The following is a 21,593-nucleotide window of genomic DNA, read 5'->3' as shown; positions in this document are numbered from 1 at the left end:
TACTTCAGAGTAAGACACTACCCTCCCCTCAAAGTACACAAAACTCTGCACAAGGTTTGTACAGCTATAAATGAAGCCACCACCTGTCTCCTGTGAAGGACCAACACCTGATTTTCACTGCCATGCCCATTTCTTTGAGAAATGCAAAAAGGCCCTGGGGGACAGCTACCACACTCTTCCAACAATGCTCTGGGAGTAAACTTTACCAGGCAGTACTGCCTAGTGCAGGGGAGGGATGGTGACATGAGCCCTTCACAACATTTTTCAAATATGATTCCTTTACCAAGTCCCTCAGCAGAGGAGATGCATGTTCAGACTTCATTTTTGAAGGACATGGTTAATTGTTAAGAAGCCAATTATTTTGAGGTGAAAAATCCTCAATATTTTCTCTATTTTTTTTTTCTTCTCACAACACAACAGAAGCAAACTGCTGCAGAGGGAAGACCATTTATTTCCATGAAGAAGAGGGAAGACCATTTATACGAATAAAACTGTAGTAGCTATATTGCATTAAGACAAATTATATGGGTCCAAGATGTTCATGCTTCAAGGTAGAGCCCAAACACTAACCAGTATGCATCAGCAAACCTTCTGAGGATCATTCAAAATGCTGGCTGCCATTTCACCCAAATGACCTTGACTATCTACTTGCCCCAAGCTCTGAACACCAAATGGCAAGCGATGTTACTGTCCTCACGCTTCCCTATTAAACTACTATAAAGTGACTCCAACCACAACCCTACAAAGTATGCACACATCAGAAGGTTTGTCAGCTCTTATTCTGTAATGGCAATCATACCTACTGTACATTTTCAAATCATGTAGACCATTCATTTCAACCCCTGTGGAAGCCCCACTGCAGCAATTCAGAACAAATACACAAACACATTCAACTTCTAGAGGTTTACAGCAGTTTGAACAAAGCCAAAAATCTAGTTCCTTTGTTTTAGCCTTATTATAAAACAAGACCTAAAAATACGCTCCAAAAAAAGTTCAGTGTGCCATTCTACCTCACCAAACTATTTTTGGTTTGCATTTTGAAACTGGACAGAAATGTATCTGTTGTAGATTTTATTTTTAGAGCCTGGAATGGGTAGTGACTAATGCACAGGACTCACCGACACCTTGGTTTGCAGCTTGGCCCACCCTGGTTAAAAGCACACCAAAAAAACCTGAGTTGTGGTTTTTATTTTCACTTTAACTGCTCAGACACAGTACATTCTTTCTTAATTAGCAATACTTCCATACCAATCAGTAATTACATACTGTACTGAAAAGATCTGATGGGTCTATCTTTTTTCCTTCATCTGAGACACTCTGTCATCTTGCTTAAGGAAAGTACAATTAAAGACTTCGTGTAATAATGTTTCAAGTTAGGAACAACGGATTAGAACCAATGCAATACAGAACTCTAAGGCTTGTACTTCATCCAAACTCACATACGTATCACCTCTACTACCTTTTTCCCCTTAGCTTATTGCCCAAGGTCCAATTGTGAAATACCGTAATGCAATAATTGGATGTCATAATGTCACTGAGCAGCTTTCCAAATGTTAGGCTGAACTTCTTGCCTGCTTTAATAGGTCCTACTGATACTTCTGTTTGTTGTTACCATTTTTTATATCATAAAATGATACTGTTGATACTGTCTTTGATACATAACCTAGTGTAGGTCTAGCCTACAGCTATTTAACTCTGCAAATTGCTGAACTTTTCCCATGAATGTTTCACACCATTATTCTACTGACTTAAATGGTACTGTATAGCTTCGATTACGTCTGTACTTGTTCCCTTTCACTATATTGCCCTAGTTCATCTTTACAAGTAATTAAATCCTTCATCAACCCTGAAATCATAGGATTGCTCTGTACAGAGCAGCTTCATTCCTAAGCTTTAAAAATTTGGAAGACATAACCTTGATGTAGATTTGTATTTATTTTCTAAATGAATTCCAAAAGTGGTTCTTCCCCCCGCCTTGCCCCTCCCCCCAATTCTTTATAATTATCTTTCATATAAACTTCTGATCAAATGTAACCCTTCCTTCCCCTATGTGCATCTTGAACTAATTCTAGTTGGTTAGAACAATAAGCAAAACATTTTGATTTCAAATAATGCATTTTAGAATTAAAAGTCGAATGAAAACAGGTAAGAATCACAGAGTGGTTTGAGTTCAAAGGGACCTTAAAGATCATCCAGTCCAACCCCCTGCCACGGGCAGGGACACCTTCTACTACACCAGGTTGCTGAAAGCCCCATCCAGCCTGCCAGGGATAGAGCATCCACAATTGCTCTGGGCAACTTGTAGCAGTGTTTTTATCACCCTCACACTGAAGAATTTCTTCTGAATATCTAATCTCAGTCTACCCTCCTTCAGCTTAAAGCCATTATCCCTTGTCCCATCACTACGTGCCCTTGTAAAAAGTCCCTCTCCAGCTTTCTTGGAGGCTCCCTTTAGGTACTGACAGGCTGCTATAAGGTATCCCCAGAGCCTTCTCTTCTCCAGGCTGAACAACTCCAACTCTCTCAGCCTTTCTTCACAGCAGATGCTCCAGCCCTCTGATCATCTTGGTGGCCCTCCTCTGGATTGCTCCAACAGGTCCAAGGTCCTACTTCTGTTGGGGTCCCCAGAGCTGAACACAGTACTTCAGGTGGGGTCTCATGAGAGCAGAGCAGAGGGGGAGAATCACCTCCCTTGGCCTGCTGGCCACGCTTCTTTCAATGTGGTCCAGGATTTGGTTGGTTTTCTGGGCTGCAAGCACACATCACTGGGCCATATCAAGCTTCTCATCCACCAACACCCCCAAGGCTTTCTCCTCAGGGCTGCTCTCAGTCCATTCTCTGCCCAGCCTGTATTTGTGCTTGGGATTGCTCCAGCCCGCATGCAGGACCTTGCACTTGGCTTTGTTGAACTTCATGAGGTTTGCACAGGCCCATCTCTCAAGGCTGTCAAGGTCCCTCTGGATGGCATCCCTTCCCTCCAGCACGTCAACTGCACCACACAGCTTGGGTCATCAGCAGACTTGCGGAGGGTGCACTAAATCCCAGTGTCCATATCACTGACAAAGATGTTGGAACGGCACTGTTCCCAGTACCAACCCCTGAGGTATCCTACCTTTCCCTGGTCTCCACTTGGACATCAAACCACTGACTGCAACTCTTTGAGCACGACCACCCAGCCAATTCCTTACCCACTATGGTCCACACATCAAATCCACGTCTCTCCAGTTTAGACACAAGGATGTCAAATGCTTTACACAAGTCCAGAGAGAGATGATGTCAGCTGCTCTTCCCTCATCTACCAAAGCTGTAACCCCCTTGTAGAAGGCCATCAGATTTGTCAAGCACGGTTTGCCCTTAGTGAAGCCGTGTTGGTTGTCACCAACCACCTCCTTATTTTCCATGTACCTTAGCATAGCTTCCAGGATGATCTGCTCCATGATCTTACCAGGCACAGAGATAAGACTGACCAGCCTGTAGTTCCCCCGGGTCTTCCTTTTTTCCCTTTTTAAAAATGGGGGTTGTTTCCCCTTTTCCAGTTCAAGGGAACTTCACTGGACTGCCATGACTTCTCAAATACAATGGATAGTAGCTTAGCAACTTCATCTGCCAGTTCCCTTGGGACCCACGGATGCATCTCATCAGGTCCCATGGACTTGGCACACCTTCAGGTTCCTTAGATGTTCTCAAACCTGATCTTGAGGAGGAGGGTGTCTGTGTGTCTGTGTGTCTGCATGTCTGTGTGTGTCTTCATTCTCCCAGTCCCTGCCTTTGCCTTCCATGACTTGGACGCTGTGGCTGGAGCACTTGCCAGTGAAGACCATGGCAAAAAAGTCACTGAGTACCTCAGCCTTTTCCATGTCCTGGGTAACCAGGTCTCCTGTTTCCTTCCAGAAAGGGCTCACTTTTTCCCTAGTCTTCCTTTTATCACTGAGGTACCTAGCTCTTGTTGCCCTTCATGTCTCTGGCCAGATTTAACTCTATCGAACTTTAACTTTCCTAGCCTGCTCCCTGGCTGCTCAGACAGTTTCTCTGTATTCCTCCCAGGCCACCTGTCCTTGTTTCCAGCCTCTGTAGGATTCCTTTTTGTGTTTGAGCTGTCCAGGAGCCCCTTGTTTGTTCATGCAGGCCTCCTGGCATTTTTGCCGGACTTCTTTGTTGGGATGCATCCCTCCTGAGCTTGGAGGAGGTGATCCATGGATATTAACCAGCTTTCTTGGGTGCCTCCTCCCTCCAGGGCTCTACCCACTGGTACTCTAGCAAGCAGATCCCTGAAGAAGCCAAGGTCTGCTCTCCTGTAGTTCAGGGCAGCAAGCTTGCTGTGTGCCCTCCTCCCTGCACTACGGATCTTGAACTCAACCCATTGTCACTGCAGCCAAAGCTGCCCTTGAGCTTCACATCCCCCATGAGCACATCTTTGTTGGTGAGAACAAGATCCAGCATAGCACCTCCCCTCATTGTTTCCTCTACCACTTGGAGAAGGAAGTTATCATAAACGCATTCCAGGAACCTCCTGGATTGCTTATGCTCTGCTGTGTTGTCCCTCCAACAGATACCGAGGTGGTTGAAGTCCCCTGTGAGGACCAGGGCTTGTGAACATGAGGCAGCTCCCATCTGTCTATAGAGGGCCTCATCCACTCAGTCTTCCTGGTTGGGCAGCCTATAGCAGACCCCCATTAATGTCACCTGTCCCTGGCCTCCCTTTAATCCTGATCCATAAACTCATGGATCCTCAACCATCCCCAGGCAAAGTTCTGTGCACTCCAGCTGGTCATTGACACAGTGGGTGACACCCCCTCCTTGTCTCCCCTGCCTGTCTTTCTTAAAGAGCCTGTATCCTTCCATCTCAGCACTGCAGCCATATGAGCCATCCCACCAGATCTCCTCGATGACAACAAGATCATAGCCCTGCAGGCGGGCACATGTCTCTGACTCCTCTTGTTTATTCCCCATACTACCTCTGTTTGCACAGAGGCATTTAAAGTTGGGCCCCAATGAAGCTGACCTACTGGCTGGAATTCCTTTGTGCTGCTCTTCAGGTGCTCTCCTGCTGACCAGGGAACCCTGTATTGCCTGCTTAAAAACAATAACTCCTTCCAGTTTGTTTTAGTGCTTACCAGTAACATTGAAAAATATTTTTGCTTTCATGGCCCAACATATTTATTCCCTTGCAGCCTTTACTAACCAGTAAAATTTCTCTTTTCAGTGCGAATTTTTGATATTGCAGCATGAATGAAAACATTTCATAATTTTTAAGTAAATAAAAGAAACAGGATTCAAACTAGGAAGTCCAGGGATAATTTTAAAGTTTGGGGTTTTTCACCCCAAGGAAAGAAGAGATAATATAACTTTTTTTCTGGACTGAACCTGCAGTCTTGGTCTGTAATTTCCCGTATACAAATGTTCAGCTTCCTCAACAACTTGGTTATCTCCAAAAGCATTTCTTATTGATTTTATTATATCACTCACTGGAGGCTAACAATCTTAACAAATCTAAACAATTTCAGTTCCTCTGAAAAGCCTAGTTGTTACTGCTATTTGGATTTTCCTTTTATGTAAGTGGAGTTGTAATAACTGGGTAGATTTTACAGCATCCCTTTAGTAGCAGAGATGAAGGAAGCAAAACTTTTTCTTTGGAAATGAAGAAATTATTTGGTCTCAGTGTCTTTGCTCTGACAAACTTGCCTAGTTAACTTCAGACAGCTAGTACCACTCCAAATCCATTGGTGAGTCTGGATGTAATTTTCAAAGGAAAGAACAGAGGAAGGGAGCAGGAAATAGCATTACTGCCATTTTGCAGCACAAAATCAAAACCATTATAATGGTGATGTTAACACAGTAAACCTCAAAAAAACCCCACGTTCATAACTCATTAAGAACGTGCCCCTCCTGAATTATATCCTGAAGCTTTCCTGAAACAGCTTTAAGGTCCAGAATCATCAGAGACAACTCTGACATTCCTGTGAGGGGCCTACATTGCAAGAACATTTATTTGGTTTAGGTCTTTTGTAGTCAGTGGAGATGAACAAGCTCCATCAGGGGATGACTCAGGCTAGGGTAAAACTAGGCTTAAATGATTGTTTTTAAAGCCTCTTCAATAAGGGCTTGCTACTAAGGAGTAGGTGCAAAGGAGTCCTGATGCTTAAACACTGTGTAGCGTTAGCCAGTTGATTGACAAATTAAGCGTTGAAGCATGACTGTCTCCCAAAATAGTCTGCAGATACACAGCTCCCACGAGATTATTCTGTTAATTGTTTTCTAAAATCAAAAGAACATGTTCTTGTAACAGCAGCAAAATGCTAGAGTAGGTAACATGGAGTTCTCCATTGTTTTAACTGGGAACAGTAAAAAAAGATGAAAGAGATGACAAAAAATTCTGAAGAAAAATTAAGAAGAAGGAAAATCTTTTTGAAGGGATCATGCAGACACACTGTGTAATTCAAAAGCAAAGACATCAGTCAGTGAAAAAGTGGAGCTATGAAAACACTGCCTCTGCTGCGTGACAGAACTGACAACACCTATTTAAAAGAGAAGTTGTGTATTTTTCCTCTCTAAAGGATTTGCATCAGGCCTAATACTGCAGGAGAGATGCCCTTCCCTCCACTAAAGGCGAGCATTTATGAGTGTACACGTCACAGTATGCTGTAACTCCCAGTTCCTAGGATCAGCCACAAAGGTATCATTTCACTTCTACAAAACTGGGAGATGAGCATTTTTCTGAAGCACAACAAACAATCTAGTCTATCTAGCCATCATCCAGTGAATTTATTATTATTCATACATTTATTTTCTATACATTTTCTTACCTTATATTCTGAACTGAGGGATTTAATGTTTCATCTGGAACACTACTAGTTACGGCTGCATGTCCTTCCGGGAGGGACTGCAATGGCTGCATTACATGAACTGTCCGAAAAAGCTGAGTGGGATGTACTGGCTGCGGAGACTGCATTGTCCTCAAAACTTCTGAAGTCAAGCCAGGTGTCTGCTGCTGTGCAACTTCTACATGCTCCTTCAGTTTAGCAGGCTTCGAGTTTCCTGTTTTTAGCACTGTGGTTGATCCTCCCTTTGTCCCCGCGTTTGCAGATGCTCTAGATCTGCTCGACTGGCTTCTATTGGCGGCAGCAGTTGAGAGCAGAGTCGAATCTGATGATTCAGTGCTAGGGCTTGCATCTTCATCATCTATATAGACGAGATCTTTTGGCATTTCTTTAAACTGATACACTAGGCGCTGACCTTCTACTTTAGCCAGTATTCCTCTTTGGTAATAGTATCTGTGTAAAGTGTACACACATTTCACAGTGTTTTTTGCAAAAAACCCAAACAATCCAACTAACCCCGACCCCCAAAAAAGGTAACAAAACCCCCAGAAAATAAGACCAGCAGTAACAAGTAAACAATATTTTAAGTGCCTAGTTTCTTCATTTTAAAGGAGTGGCCAATTAAATAGCGTTATTTCTTTCTCAAACAACTTTCTTTTACTGGTATTTCTTGTAATCTTTTAACTTCAAACTCAGGTAACTGAGGAGAAAGATAAAAACTCTGACTTTGCAGCTCTGCCATCAATTCATACTCTTTAAAGGTTGCATGAAACTCGCAGTTCTTGACTCATACAGTTCTTTCATTACCTGAATTCATGCTTACTCACCAGTGAGCAACAACAGAGCAAAGGGAATAGGAGAGCACTACTTATGTTATATTTAAAAATTAATATGACAACTTGAAATTATGCACACTGAGGTGAGGGGCGAATGGAAATGAAAATAAATGCATAGCTGCTCAGTTGGACGATTATCAATCAGCAGGTAAGACTGAAGTTTCATGGATGTCTGCCTGCTTTGCAGTCTCTTATGTGTGAGAAAAATTCCAGCCCAATAGGCAGAGGCATGTGATATTTTAAAACTGTCTGTACATGCAAGTTTAGAGAAGCACAAGCAGACCTGGACTCTAAAACTCCATCTTCCATTGGAAACAGAATCATTTGCAACAAGGAGAAATAATGTCATTAATACACCTGAATTTTGGATTTTTGGGGGAAAAGAGATTCAAATTTTCTGTAAAAGGCTTGCCACACTTGGAATCTTCAGTCTCTTACTTCGTGGCTGACTGTGAAGATGAAGTTTTTGCAGCAGCATTGAAAATACCTGAGCTGAGACTGAAGGTGACTGATTGGGGTTTGAGGTTTGTAAGGGTTAGTTTTCGTTAGCTTACTTATTTTGCCGAAATAACTTCATTTCCCAAATTCATACTTCAAGAATACTAACTCTCTTCTGTTGTTATACAAGTTAGATGAGGCATTTAACGCACACAAACACTGAGGCAACAAAACCAGTTATTATTAAAAATGCACATACCTGAGAGCTCTACCCATTGTTTCATAATTCATGTCAGGTTTGTTTTTGTGTTTTCCCCACAACCTGGACACAGCCTTGGAATCTACCAGTTTGAAAATGCCCTTCTCTCTTTGAGTCCATTTGATATATTTAGGACATGTAGCTTTGTCCTGGAGCAGTGCTAGTAAGAACTCCCAGAGATAAATTGTATTTCCTAAAATAAAAGTATTTCAGGACACAGAAAGAAAAGAAAATATTAGTTGATCATATTTAATTAATGATGTAAATAATCTAAAATTTAAGAAGCTGGTATCTTTACAAATGCACTGTAATAAACCATCAAGACTAGGAAAAAGTGATGGAAGGGCATGGGGAGGGATTCTTGTTTGTTAGTATAATCTGGGTGCCCAAACACCCTAGCCACTGTCTGTAACCTACAGTCAGGTAGCAGTCAACCTACAGTCACCCTGTTCCAAGCACCAATGTCAGACAGCCTTAGTCACCTATGTGAATGCTTCCCTCCTGCCTAATCCAGTTACAGAGGCAGTCACTATTGCCTTACCTCCAACAGGAACATGCTCAGGTCCACCCTCTGAAAATGCTGGAAATTAAGCCCTTGCTTAAATACTTTGCTGAATGGAGTGAGTGTTATGATCCTTTAAAAGGCTAAACAAAATCCTTACTTTTAACAATTAGATTTATATGGGGCAATCAGTGGCATATGCTGAGGCAGGCAAATCTTCAAGAAAAATGTTCAGGAAAAGGTGGATTTTTTTTAATCCAGTAAGCATTTGCACTTGTTGGTAGACAATATCCAAATTTCACTTTACAAACAAGCAGACACAAACACTTATCTATGGAAATCCACCACATCTGTTCGGTGTTTACCACTTATAAAGAAATAGTATTAAAGTTACAGATTGTGAATACTTAAAACTACTAAAAAATTTGCATATCCTTTTTTTTCAAAAGCACATTTAAGCAATCTAAACTCGTGTAAATAATGACACCTTTTTCTTGTTTCTTTTAAAGCTTTTAGTGTCTGATGTTCTTTGGGACACCTGAAGCTGTACATAAGCTTCTTAGTGATATGGTTTTAGTCTGAGAAAGGAAGAAAAAACTTCTTGTATGAAAGTATCACCTCCCACAAGTAGCCTTGGCATTTTAGCTTAGGGGAACATTGTGGCTACTGGGACAGGCAACTCATGATTTTGTAGCTGCTTCCCTACCATGGCCAGTTATATTAATATCCCTTTTACTTCAACTCTGTGTTCCTCAAAATGCAAAACAAATGCTTTTGTTGTATCTTTTTTCATAACAGGCAGTGGTTTCAGGCAACACACTCCTTTTTAATTCTTTCTGAATTAGCAATTTTGTAACAATGGACAAATGTGAAATATGGTACATCCTTGCTATCATCAACAGAAACATTACTCTTCTGCCTTTTAATTTATTGGCTAGCTGCTTTAATATTTTCTATTATTTAATTTGAGCGTTACTTGGAGATTCCTCTGATACTTTTCCTTCATTTTTACTTAAAAATTAGATTTTAATTTATAAAAAGAAAGCAAAAATGCATACTCAAAATTGCTAGCATCAACCTGTTAAATATTTATTACTTGCCAGCAGTAATTTTTTCTCCTGTTATTGCCGAAAATACCTCTTCAAAATAGTAAATAAAAAAAAAAAAACAGTGTAGGGATTTTTTTCGATTTCTAGAGTCTTATGCCACCACCTTCCAGGTTTGGCTGGACTTCTGTCCTGGCAAGTATTGCACACATGCAAGCACATCAGTCCCTAGGTGTGTGGGCAGGCACATGTGGTGACACAAAGGAGGCTCATTTCCAGGTCCCATTGAGCGCAGCAGAACCTAGTGAGACCTAGGGCATCAGGCTGCCATTCAAACCCAGCCCAGGGACAGGTGTGGGTGCTGGACCCAAGAGCAAAGCAATGAAATTGTTGAGAAAGCTGACAAGCACTACTGAACAGTTCCATCTGATAGAAATTATTTATTGTATCAGTTATTTGGCATTTATTTTCTTTCTTTCTTTTAAACACACTGGAATGAAAGAAGTATCAAAACCCCAAGTTTTCTGCCCAAGTCTTCAAGCTGGGTTATAAGTTTCCTCAAAATTCAGGGCTTGGTACTTCCTGCTGCCAACTGGCAGCCTTGATTAGCTCCTCATGCAGAATTAGACACACACAGATGGAAAACGTTTTCAAAGATCATCTGTCAAAACAACCACAGCCCAAGAAACACTAATACAATGCAAAAGCGCTCCCCAAGACTTCACTCAAAACACAGCAGCCTCTGTGGGAGCTTGAAGAGTTTCCAAGAGCTCTTGCAATTGAAGTGACAAATATGTTATTCTCCTAAGAAACCGAGTATTTCACCAAGAAATCTCATGTGCTGAATTTTTTACTTGCCTTAAGATGTGATGTTAACCACCCCTGAGCATAAGGCCTGGTTTTACATCACAAGATGTCTTGCGAACTTTTTCTTTTCACAGGTCTCTCAGAAACAATGTTCTTTTAAAAACTTCAGTGACAACTCTTGGACTTACCCTTTCCATCTTTGTTTTTCTTTTTCACAGATATGTTTGGAGTTGTAGTAGGGGACTCAGGACGAGATGGTTTTGGCTTCTTCCCTGAAATAAAACACCAGTAACTGCAGCTTAAAAAAAAAGGAAATAAGAAAGAACAAGGACCTAAAAAGGAAAGAGATTTGTTTCCCCAGTTCAGAGAGGATTCCATTTCTATTTAGGAGTCCAGTTCTACACTGAACTTTTTCAATTTCTCAGCAGGATTGGAGTGCCTATGCTCTTAGTGTACTACTAGTAGAGGTTATGCTTGTGTTCCCAAAGTCCATGTACCTTGGAAATTTCTGTGGCTTTTTAGGTACTCTTAAGAGCATTTAAAACAGATGAGAAGAATAACCTATTAATTCTTGTGGCCAAGAGTTTAAACAGGAAAAGCTAGATAAAATACAGAGCACTATCTTGTTCACTCATCAGCAAAATGGAATTTATGGGTAAAACAAGGTTGTCTGCTTGTTAATAGATTGGAAGTCTCCACTTACAGCAGCAAACTAACATGTGAAGAAAATATTTCTCAGTCCTACTGTTTTTTACATCTTTCTCAACAGTGGCTACAGGTAAAGGAAAATCACTTGTTCGTATGTTAAGACCAGCAGAACCAGTAACAGGCTCCAAAAAACCACTAGTTTTTAAGTCATAAGCATGGTGGCTCCATCTGGTGAGGAAGGCTGAAAGAAAATAGTTACAACCAATGAGAAGAATGAAGAGCATTCCTCTGAAAATGTGGAGAAATCAACTACCTAAACATAAGTGGAGTGAAAAATACAAGTCATGTTGAAGTATTCTTCAATATAAAACCTTGAACCTATTCCCTTTATTAATTCTCATTCCCTACAACGGCAGCTTTTACAGGTAATGCAATTCATCAGAAACCTTCAGACCTTTTTTGTAAAATAAAAATTTCTCTTATCAGGTTTTGCAGTGATCCCTTAATACATTGGCAATACCTACATTATTCACATACTATCTTTGCTCTTTTGAGAGGCAGAATAGACCAAGCAAACACTGGACTTGGAGAAACATATTTCTAATCCAGTAGGATATTGTTATAATTAAAGATCTAAAGAAAAATATTTTTCTTTTTCTCTATTTATTGAATTTCCAAAGAGTCTATGTTCTAAGCAGACAAGACCAATAGACCTGTGCAATCTCATAAACTATGATGTTCCGTTTTTGGTTTTGTTGTCAGGGGCTGTTTTACTACGGAAACAGCTCTGCTGCAGTTAAGAGCGAGGGTTTTTCACTGGCTCTGAAAAAAAATGCTCAGTGCCAGCCTGTGCTGTCTGCTTTGTTCTAGATTTCCAAGTATCTATAAAGAAGCATAAGAAACACTGGCTTGAGCACTCACCTTTTGACATAAGCAGCCTTGCTAAGTCCACCTTTGCACCTTTTTCTTTCTAATTTTTTTTGACAGGGCATGGGGGAGGAGGGATAGCTAGTTGAGAGAGCTACAGTGAGGAAACTCTAGTAAAGCCTGGAGTCCTTCAATTTTCTTGCTTCCATTCAGACAGGATTAGTGACTGAAGATGGGACACAAAGTTCAGCCATCTTTTTGGCCAGCAATGTCTTCCTTGATTTGAGTGAAGATGGGAGGGAGGAAATCCTACAATACTGGGTTTTTTCCACTTATAATCATATGAAAGGATAAAGAACTACTGGAGTACGTTTTTAGCAGCTTTGTTCTGCTCACCATTACAGTTTGCAGAAACTTCTGTCTTCCCTAAAATGTCTAGATGAAGTCAACTCTTGTATAGATCAGCTTCTACTGCACAGGAAGTTCCTCAGGGTAACTGGCTAAGTGCTTTCCTCCCCTTAGAGTTGTGTCATGGGAAGACCCTGCTGGGTGCTCATCTTGTTTCCTCTCTTGTACAGGTGTAAATGTACACCATTAAGGAGTGAGGAGTGTCATTTTGATGTCATTAATCACCTTCTGTTCAAATGAGATCAGGTCTTAAAAGAAAATGAAGCAGATGAGAGCAAAATTAGGTCATGACTGAACTACTGCTGGTCAGCTTCAGGAAACATATATACTGATCTCATGTAATTTATGCACTTCAAATTTATTAAATATGAATACTAATGCTACAGCAATTCTAGGCTCTCTTACTTCAGATTCAGACTACACTAATTCAGGACATCCTATTTGGACAATCCTCTACCAGACACCCATCCAAAATTGTAAATCAGTGAAGAACATGAAACTCGTTTACAGAAAGGTATTGAAGAAAGGTATTGAAGCTCTGTATCTGGGCTAGAGATACTTTAGATGATAGTTTTAGACTACACTGTGAGCTATAATCTCCAAGCACTTACTGATACCATCAAAAAAACCCCCACTTAACAGTGACATATATATTTCCTTTGTTGAGAGGAAGGTATTTTCTGATAGCACATTAAGTGTTAGCACACTTCCTACTTTGGTTCAATAGAGCATGAATTTGTTGATTTTCAGAGTACATTGCTGAACTCCTTTTTAGGAGAGAATTTGACAAAGAGGAAGTATGAAGAATGTGCAAAAGCTAAGCCTTATGTGGGGCTAAAATAATTTTGTATAGCTAATCGGATTTATAATTGATATTTCCACTTTCCATGGCTGCAAAACCACTTCAGGTCAGAAATTCATGCTACAAATTAATGTGATATTTAGGCAGCGAGATGCTCAATATTTTACACCATACCAGAAAAATGTAAAATGTAAAACTACAATAAACAGTATATATCTAAAATATAACGTGTATATAACTTATGTGACCACGTACTGCCATACACTTCCCAAAGCAAATATGAGACCAAAGATATTAGTATAGCAAAATTCCAAGTTTCTTTCTCTGAGATCCCTTTGCTTTTCCTGTCTTTCTGACATTCATGAATACAAACACGAAGCTGAACATGGGTTTGAGCAGATGGGTGGATACGACTCTCCTGCTGCAGCAGTAAGGCTTGCAAGGAAAAAGAAGTGAAACCACCTCATCACTTCTGCAGACCGCATTCTTGGAGGACTTCTACTTGGCAGTGCTGTTCTGGCTCAGCTGGCAATGCTCTGCACAATTAAAGAAACGCCCTTATGACTTAACACAATGAAACAATGAAAGTTTAGTTGATGGGTTATATACGCTAGAAGTCTATATAATTCATGAGTGGTATGGATAGAGCAAAACTGACCAAAGGAAGGGAAACACACTGCACTTAAAAAAAATAATAAAAGAACACCACACCACACTGCACCTCATCCTCAAGTTCCCTACAAAATTAGTAACATTTTGCAGCAGTTGTTGTACAGCAAAGCCTAATAAATCCCTGACTTTGAAGTAACACTTCAACATCACTCAGACCATACCATCTACCTTGTGAAGTCTCAACTTCATTGAAAACCAGTAGTTAATGAAACAGTAAGCTGATGCATCTTTTCTAGTATTTTTTGTGTGGTGTAACTGCCAAAAACAAGCACACGTTTGCTGTAAAGCAACTGGTTTTCTAACCTACAGCTAGGGAGGAGGAAGGAGTGGGAGTAAGCAGAAGCACAACACAGAAGAGGGTATATGAAAGCATCAAGCCAAAGAGGTTAAATGTCTGGCAAACGGTGGCTCCTTGTTTTGACCTACATAGCAGCCAACATTAAAAAGAAGAAGAAAAGAAAAGAACAAAACCAAAAAAACAGTTTAAAATCCTCTTACGGTTGGTTATCTCACAGTAGTGCACACAGCACGGTAGTTTCCCCAGCAGCACTCTCAGGGCAGCTGCTGGTAAAGCTCTCCTCCACAGTGGTTTCAGTTCAGCTTTCTTATAGGAATCTGAGACTTCCCAACCCACACCCATCCCTACCAGACCCTGTGACGCACATGGGGCTCAGAAGACTTCCCTAAGATCTCCACAGGCCCATATGCCGTCTCTCACAGATAATGACTCTCACCATTATGAAGTAGCAACAAAAGTAGCAGAAAAATGCACTCTCACTCAGCAGGAATATGGCTGGGCAGCAGGAGCCGTGCTCTGAAAGGCTTTTGTTTCGCAAGGGAACCTGTCAAAGTCCTCATCCTCTGATTCAGCCCTAGGATTAGTTCCAGAAAATTCACTCTCTTGGTTTATCTTTTTTGGGGGCGGGTGTGTGTGTTTTTTTTTTTTTTCTTTTAGATTTGTTGCAACAACATTTTACAGCTGCCTGCACCGCACGACTCCCTTCTCTGTAGACATCAGCTTCAGGACCTCTGATGGGATTCATGCTGAAGCGTGATGGGAAAACAGGAGCAGAAAGTCTGATTAAAACCGGTTCTTTACTCTTTAGCACAGCACTGACTCCAACGGAACATCACTGTAAATGCTATCTACCGCATGTGGGACTAACGCTTACTATAAGCACGCAACTATTTAAAAAACCATAAAATTAAACTGCTCGTATTTAACAAAAGCTAAAAAACCCTCCTCATTCTCATCCCATATTCTGAACAGACCAAGTATCTTTAACCGAATCTAAACAAGAGCTAACTAAAGTACTTCAGGATTCACAGAAACAAAAGCTCTATAGCTTGTATTGCAATTTTGCTTGTAAGAAGAAACTATAAATAGGCACAAGCAGAGATTCCTGTTTCCTATGGGATAAGCCATCATTGCTACCTGCCCAAAACTAGTATCTAAGCACCAGCATCTGTGCTCCCACTACCCAGTAAGAAAATGCTTTCTCTGTATTTCTAGCTGAGTTCAAAATGGTTCCAGTCACCCGCAGGGGAAGCGAGCATGCCACCCCACGGCTCTCCTACTCCACGCCACTGTTCTCCAGTAGCATCTTACCTTTTTTCTTCTTTGGTTGTTCAAATTCTGGAGTCTCTGGTGATTCAGCATAGGGGTCTGGGGCTTGGTGAACTTCCACCACCTCGGGGATCCCATCAAGCGTGACTGACACATGTGTAATAGGAGCCACCATATCATCATCATCAGTTGCACCAAACATCGTTGCTTAAGGGAAACAGACAATAGGAATATTTTTACACAGCCACAAGGACATTTAAAACTTTGTTGGGTTTTTTTTGTGTTTAGCTTTTTGGGTTTTTTTTTGGGTTTTTTGTTTTGTTTTTTTTTTTTTTTTAACAGCAAAACTTTAAACACAGAATAAAGTAAAACTATGGCGCTTAAGGCCTTCATGGGAGAGAAGGCTAGTTCATAACAGAATATATGCACCAACAACATTTTACACACGCAGAAGCACTATTAAAATAAAATAATTTAATAATACAACCCACTCTTCTAAAAAGCACAATTATTCGGTGATCACACATTTTAATTCATATTTAAGGCAATCTACAGATGTATGTATTCTTTTAACTTGGCAATATAAACAGACTAATCAGCCAAACAAAACACTGCAATCTAAACACCCCGACTTCATTCATACCCTGCCTCTGTAAATTTTGATTCTTACCTTACCTGTTCAACTTGACATGGCAATGAAATCCTTCATTGCAATAAAACACTGGATTTCTGATATCCAAACCATGTAAGTAAAGGCTACCTGGAAGCAAAATAATCTTACCTACTCCATGCAACCATGCTGCACTGAACCCCTCCTTCTTTCACAAATAAACAAGGCAAATATAGATTGGATTTGCTTTCATAAAAAACTTACTTATTCTTTTTTCATCCAACATAGGACCAGGGGAGTCCATATTGAGAAGTGCTTCAGCAGCCTCAATTGTTTCCATTGTTTCGTCTCCATTATGACAAGATGCTTCAACTAAAAGCAAAAGAGAAAAATTAATTCTTAACAAGCTACAAACTGGACTTAAAACTTAACACAATATTTATTCTTATTTAATTTCTAGAAAAAAAGAAGTGGAAAACACGGTCTTCCACTAGATGAGTAGTAACAGGTTAGCTGCGGAGAAAATGAACACCGCAAAAATTTATTTAATACACTACTTTTTTCAGACTGTCTGTATTAAAAAAAAGAAACCCAAAACCAACACAAACACTTCATTTCTGCCTCATCTTTCTAACCATTCTCTCTGCTTATCAAGCACATGCAATAAAACACAACACCCATGAACCCTAAGAAATATCACTACCACAAACAATATTCCAAACAGTATCCTTTAAAAAAAACCCAATATTGCAAATTTCTTCTTATGGTGGTCCAAAGGAAGTGAATCCCATAATTAAGAGATGCTCACCAAAAATATCCTGTCATTTAGCCTGGAGTACGGATAAGAAAACATTCCATGACTTCTATGACCTAAACTATGAATCCTAAACTATTTAAATACATGGGAATTACAGGTAGGGCTAACAGTGCAGGCTCCAGGAAAACACTGGAAAGCAAACGTAAAACACAAAAAGCAATACAGGGTGGCTGGCAAAATTTGAAAGAAGTTTGACTACTAGACAATTTCTCATCAATTTCACGAGGGTGAGGGTGGTCATTAGACAAATCCAAAGCTCTTGAACGTTAATATATAATGAAGGTCATCTGAAGCTACACATTAAAAAAAATCCCCAAAAGTATCATTTTGCATAATAATGTCTGTCCAAGAAGATAATATTGCTTTGACTGGAGGAGTAGCTTACAAGAGAAATTTTTTGAAAGTAATTGTAATGACAAGTACTTAGATGATAGTTCCAGCACCTGGTACCATAAACCTTTAGAACTATTTAACACATTCTTTTAGAAATTCCTCTTTCTTAGATGGAAATGCACGGGGCCAGGCTTCCTTATCCTTTGACAGGAATTTGAAGATACATTGTGGAACTCACTTGCACCTATCTAAGCAGTACAAAGGGCTGCATCAGTATTCCCCTCCCTAGGACACTAATGAACCTCAGTTACTTTCTCGGTCTGGTAATGAGTCAGCTTTCACACCCCGCCTCCCTGTTTAGCTTTGAGGAATTTTGGGTGGGGCAGTCACCAAAGAAAAAGAAAGAAACAAGACACACTGACACAGCTAGCAAAAATGCACCATAAAGCACAACACTATTAGAACACTTCTTCGCTTAAAACCAAAAGATTTATGCCAGAATTTCTATACCTAAAAAAAAAAATAATCTAACTATCACGGTAAAAACAAAGCGCTCAAGCTCACTAGCACTAAACAATCATACAACTAAAAAAAACAACCAACCAAAAAACCCCAAAACAGTTTCACCCCAAATGGTTACAGTTTCAGCAATCGTATCATTAGGAGATGGCAAAGATGAATGCAGATATTCTTGCATCAGCATCACCTCCTCCATCCAGCTGTGATTTACAGGCAGCACATGGAGCTCAGGAGAAAGCCTCCTTACCTTCTAGATTTTTTCTTGACCTTAGTCCTACCATGTCCCAAGCATCAGAGGCCCAGGCTAAGACATAATAAAGTAGATGGGTGTTGGGAACACCTGACCAACACAGCAACTCACCCTGTTGTCTACAGGGCCCCACCCCATGTCTTGCACAGACATTCAGACAGTTAAGGCTCCATGCCTTCTGGCTGACATCTTCAAAAAAGTTTAAGAAATTAGAAGCACAGAGCTGGAGAGGTGGACAGCATGAGAAGAAAAGGGGAGGTAGCAAGTATGGACTAAGGTCCTAGCTTGGGAGGCCATAAAGCAAGATGAGACAGCAAACCGCTGATGCTTTTGTTGTGCAGCTTCAGGCTCTGGAGCTCAGCATCAGCCCCAGAAGTCAAACAGTATCCCTAAGGAATGCCTGCCCAGCTCAGGAGACGGAACCAAGTGCAGCTCACGCAGTCTGCAGGCATGCTCGCGCTTGGCCTGGCACTGCTGACTTGATTGCTTCTGATTCTAAGCTTTATCTGGATGGGAACTTTCCCTATCATCTACCAGCATAATGAAGACCACAATAAGGACGTCACTAATTACAGACACATAGCACCGCCAAAGCCATCTGTCATCAGTTCTGACGTTGTTGAAATGGACAGGAAGGTAACCTGCCATGATCCAGCTCAGCCAAAGCTATTGAGCGGGGCTGGTTTACGCTGCCACATACAATTTAAAAGCCAGCAGTGCTACCCCCTGGCTCTTGGTGCTGCGGGCAAGGAGGAGGGTGCAGCTTCTGTTTGCTTTTCACCTGGTAAGAGCTGTACGAGGAGCAAACCTGCCCGCTTGCTTTCATGCACTGAGGTGACGGAGCAGAGTCAATTCTTCACTCTGAATAATGGCAGGCGAGGCAGAGGTCACCAGCCTTACATCACTGTGGCTAGAAGTCGACCATTCATATCCAGGACTAATGAAAGGAACTTAGAATATTCATATAAATTAACATAAACATAGAAATTAATATAATCTCCTGCTTACAAAAAACATTAGGAGTGCCAACTATCTATCTATCCACAGACACAGAACGACAATACTAAGTTTCTTAACCACATTAATGCTTTTACTAACACCCTTCAAGCCTCTTAGAAGATGACTTCACAAGGTGGTTTGAGCCAAATTAGTATTTGCCTGTTGCTGAAAAAACAAGGGCTGTGGTTCTTCCTCCCATCTCTGCCCCTGGTTCATGATCCAAACTCCTGTCACCTAACACAAGCCAGGCTTCATATTATTTGATCATGCAGCAAGACAATTCAGCTTTATAAAATGGCTGAAAAGAACTTTTTAGTGTATTCCTGGATTAGCAAGTTGAATTACAAGAACATAAGAGCTAACACAAACAAGGTGTGGGGCACCACAGAGGAGATGGAGCAGCACCTCTCTGTCCCACTAGCAGCAAGATGCTAATTCACATCACCCAGCTTGAGAAAGTGCTCTGAGATAACCAATTAAACCACCAAAGGCAAGCTGGTGCCTGTTATTTTAGTTTCTCTCTTAACATTGCAGAAAAGTATTCTAACCACTGGCATTTATGATGCAGTCGCAAATTTAAGAACTGGGATGAAACGCTTTATTTGTTACACTTTGGAAAAGTTAGAGCCAAAAGAATGGTGGTGATGGAGGCAATTTCTGAGAAGCATCAGTTTTCAAATGTTAACTTAAATAGGTAGACACTTATTTTTAAAAAAAAAAAAAAAGAGGTAAATAAGAGTTAAAAAAGAGCGTGAGGAGAGGAGCGGGGGGGAAAGCAAAGAGCGTGAGGAGAGGAGCGGGGGGGAAAGCAAAGAGCGTGAGGAGAGGAGCGGGGGGGAAAGCAAAGAGCGTGAGGAGAGGAGCGGGGGGAAAAAAAAGAGCGTGAGGAGAGGAGCGGGGGAAAAAAAAAGAGCGTGAGGAGAAGAGCGAGGAAAAAAAAAGAGCGTGACGAGAGGAGCGAGCGAAAAAAAAGAGCGTGAGGAGAGGAGCGAGCGAAAAAAAAGAGCGTGAGGAGAGGAGCGAGCAAAAAAAAAGGGCGGGAAAGGAGCGAGCAAAAAAAAGGGCGGGAAAGGAGCGAGCAAAAAAAGGAGCGGGAAAGGAGCGAGCAAAGAAAAGGGCGGGAAAGGAGCGAGCAAAAAAAAGGGCGGGAAAGGAGCGAGCAAAAAAAAGGGCGGGAAAGGAGCGAGCAAAGAAAAGGGCGGGAAAGGAGCGAGCAAAGAAAAGGGCGGGAAAGGAGCGAGCAAAAAAAAGGGCGGGAAAGGAGCGAGCAAAAAAAAGGGCGGGAAAGGAGCGAGCAAAAAAAAGGGCGGGAAAGGAGCGAGCAAAAAAAAGGGCGGGAAAGGAGCGAGCAAAGAAAAGGGCGGGAAAGGAGCGAGCAAAGAAAAGGGCGGGAAAGGAGCGAGCAAAGAAAAGGGCGGGAAAGGAGCGAGCAAAGAAAAGGGCGGGAAAGGAGCGAGCAAAGAAAAGGGCGGGAAAGGAGCGAGCAAAAAAAAGGGCGGGAAAGGAGCGAGCAAAAAAAAGGGCGGGAAAGGAGCGAGCAAAAAAAAGGGCGGGAAAGGAGCGAGCAAAAAAAAGGGCGGGAAAGGAGCGAGCAAAGAAAAGGGCGGGAAAGGAGCGAGCAAAGAAAAGGGCGGGAAAGGAGCGAGCAAAGAAAAGGGCGGGAAAGGAGCGAGCAAAGAAAAGGGCGGGAAAGGAGCGAGCAAAGAAAAGGGCGGGAAAGGAGCGAGCAAAGAAAAGGGCGGGAAAGGAGCGAGCAAAGAAAAGGGCGGGAAAGGAGCGAGCAAAGAAAAGGGCGGGAAAGGAGCGAGCAAAGAAAAGGGCGGGAAAGGAGCGAGCAAAGAAAAGGGCGGGAAAGGAGCGAGCAAAGAAAAGGGCGGGAAAGGAGCGAGCAAAGAAAAGGGCGGGAAAGGAGCGAGCAAAGAAAAGGGCGGGAAAGGAGCGAGCAAAGAAAAGGGCGGGAAAGGAGCGAGCAAAGAAAAGGGCGGGAAAGGAGCGAGCAAAGAAAAGGGCGGGAAAGGAGCGAGCAAAGAAAAGGGCGGGAAAGGAGCGAGCAAAGAAAAGGGCGGGAAAGGAGCGAGCAAAGAAAAGGGCGGGAAAGGAGCGAGCAAAGAAAAGGGCGGGAAAGGAGCGAGCAAAGAAAAGGGCGGGAAAGGAGCGAGCAAAGAAAAGGGCGGGAAAGGAGCGAGCAAAGAAAAGGGCGGGAAAGGAGCGAGCAAAGAAAAGGGCGGGAAAGGAGCGAGCAAAGAAAAGGGCGGGAAAGGAGCGAGCAAAAAAAAGGGCGGGAAAGGAGCGAGCAAAAAAAAGGGCGGGAAAGGAGCGAGCAAAAAAAAGGGCGGGAAAGGAGCGAGCAAAAAAAAGGGCGGGAAAGGAGCGAGCAAAAAAAAGGGCGGGAAAG

At 41.7% G+C, this 21,593-nt stretch overlaps 1 protein-coding gene across 7 annotated transcripts in view; it reads right to left on the bottom strand.

Moving 5' to 3' along the window:
- The window catches only part of ELF1 (E74 like ETS transcription factor 1), a 95,542-nt gene that overhangs the window by 8,797 nt on the left and 65,152 nt on the right, over positions 1–21,593 (bottom strand). For all 7 annotated transcript variants that reach the window (XM_080376838.1, XM_080376840.1, XM_080376836.1 and 4 more), the window contains 5 exons: positions 16,545–16,652; positions 15,713–15,877; positions 10,895–10,978; positions 8,352–8,544; positions 6,804–7,271 (listed from right to left, as the gene is read on the bottom strand). In XM_080376838.1, coding sequence (XP_080232964.1) covers positions 6,804–7,271; positions 8,352–8,544; positions 10,895–10,978; positions 15,713–15,877; positions 16,545–16,652 — 1,018 coding nt within the window. The remainder of the gene's footprint in view (positions 1–6,803; positions 7,272–8,351; positions 8,545–10,894; positions 10,979–15,712; positions 15,878–16,544; positions 16,653–21,593) is intronic.

This window comes from Falco punctatus (assembly GCF_963210335.1).
Source record: "Falco punctatus genome assembly, chromosome: 2".
Taxonomy (NCBI): domain Eukaryota; kingdom Metazoa; phylum Chordata; class Aves; order Falconiformes; family Falconidae; genus Falco; species Falco punctatus.
Note: the sequence above shows the minus strand (reverse complement) of the source record. Positions and strands in the feature narration are given on the sequence as shown.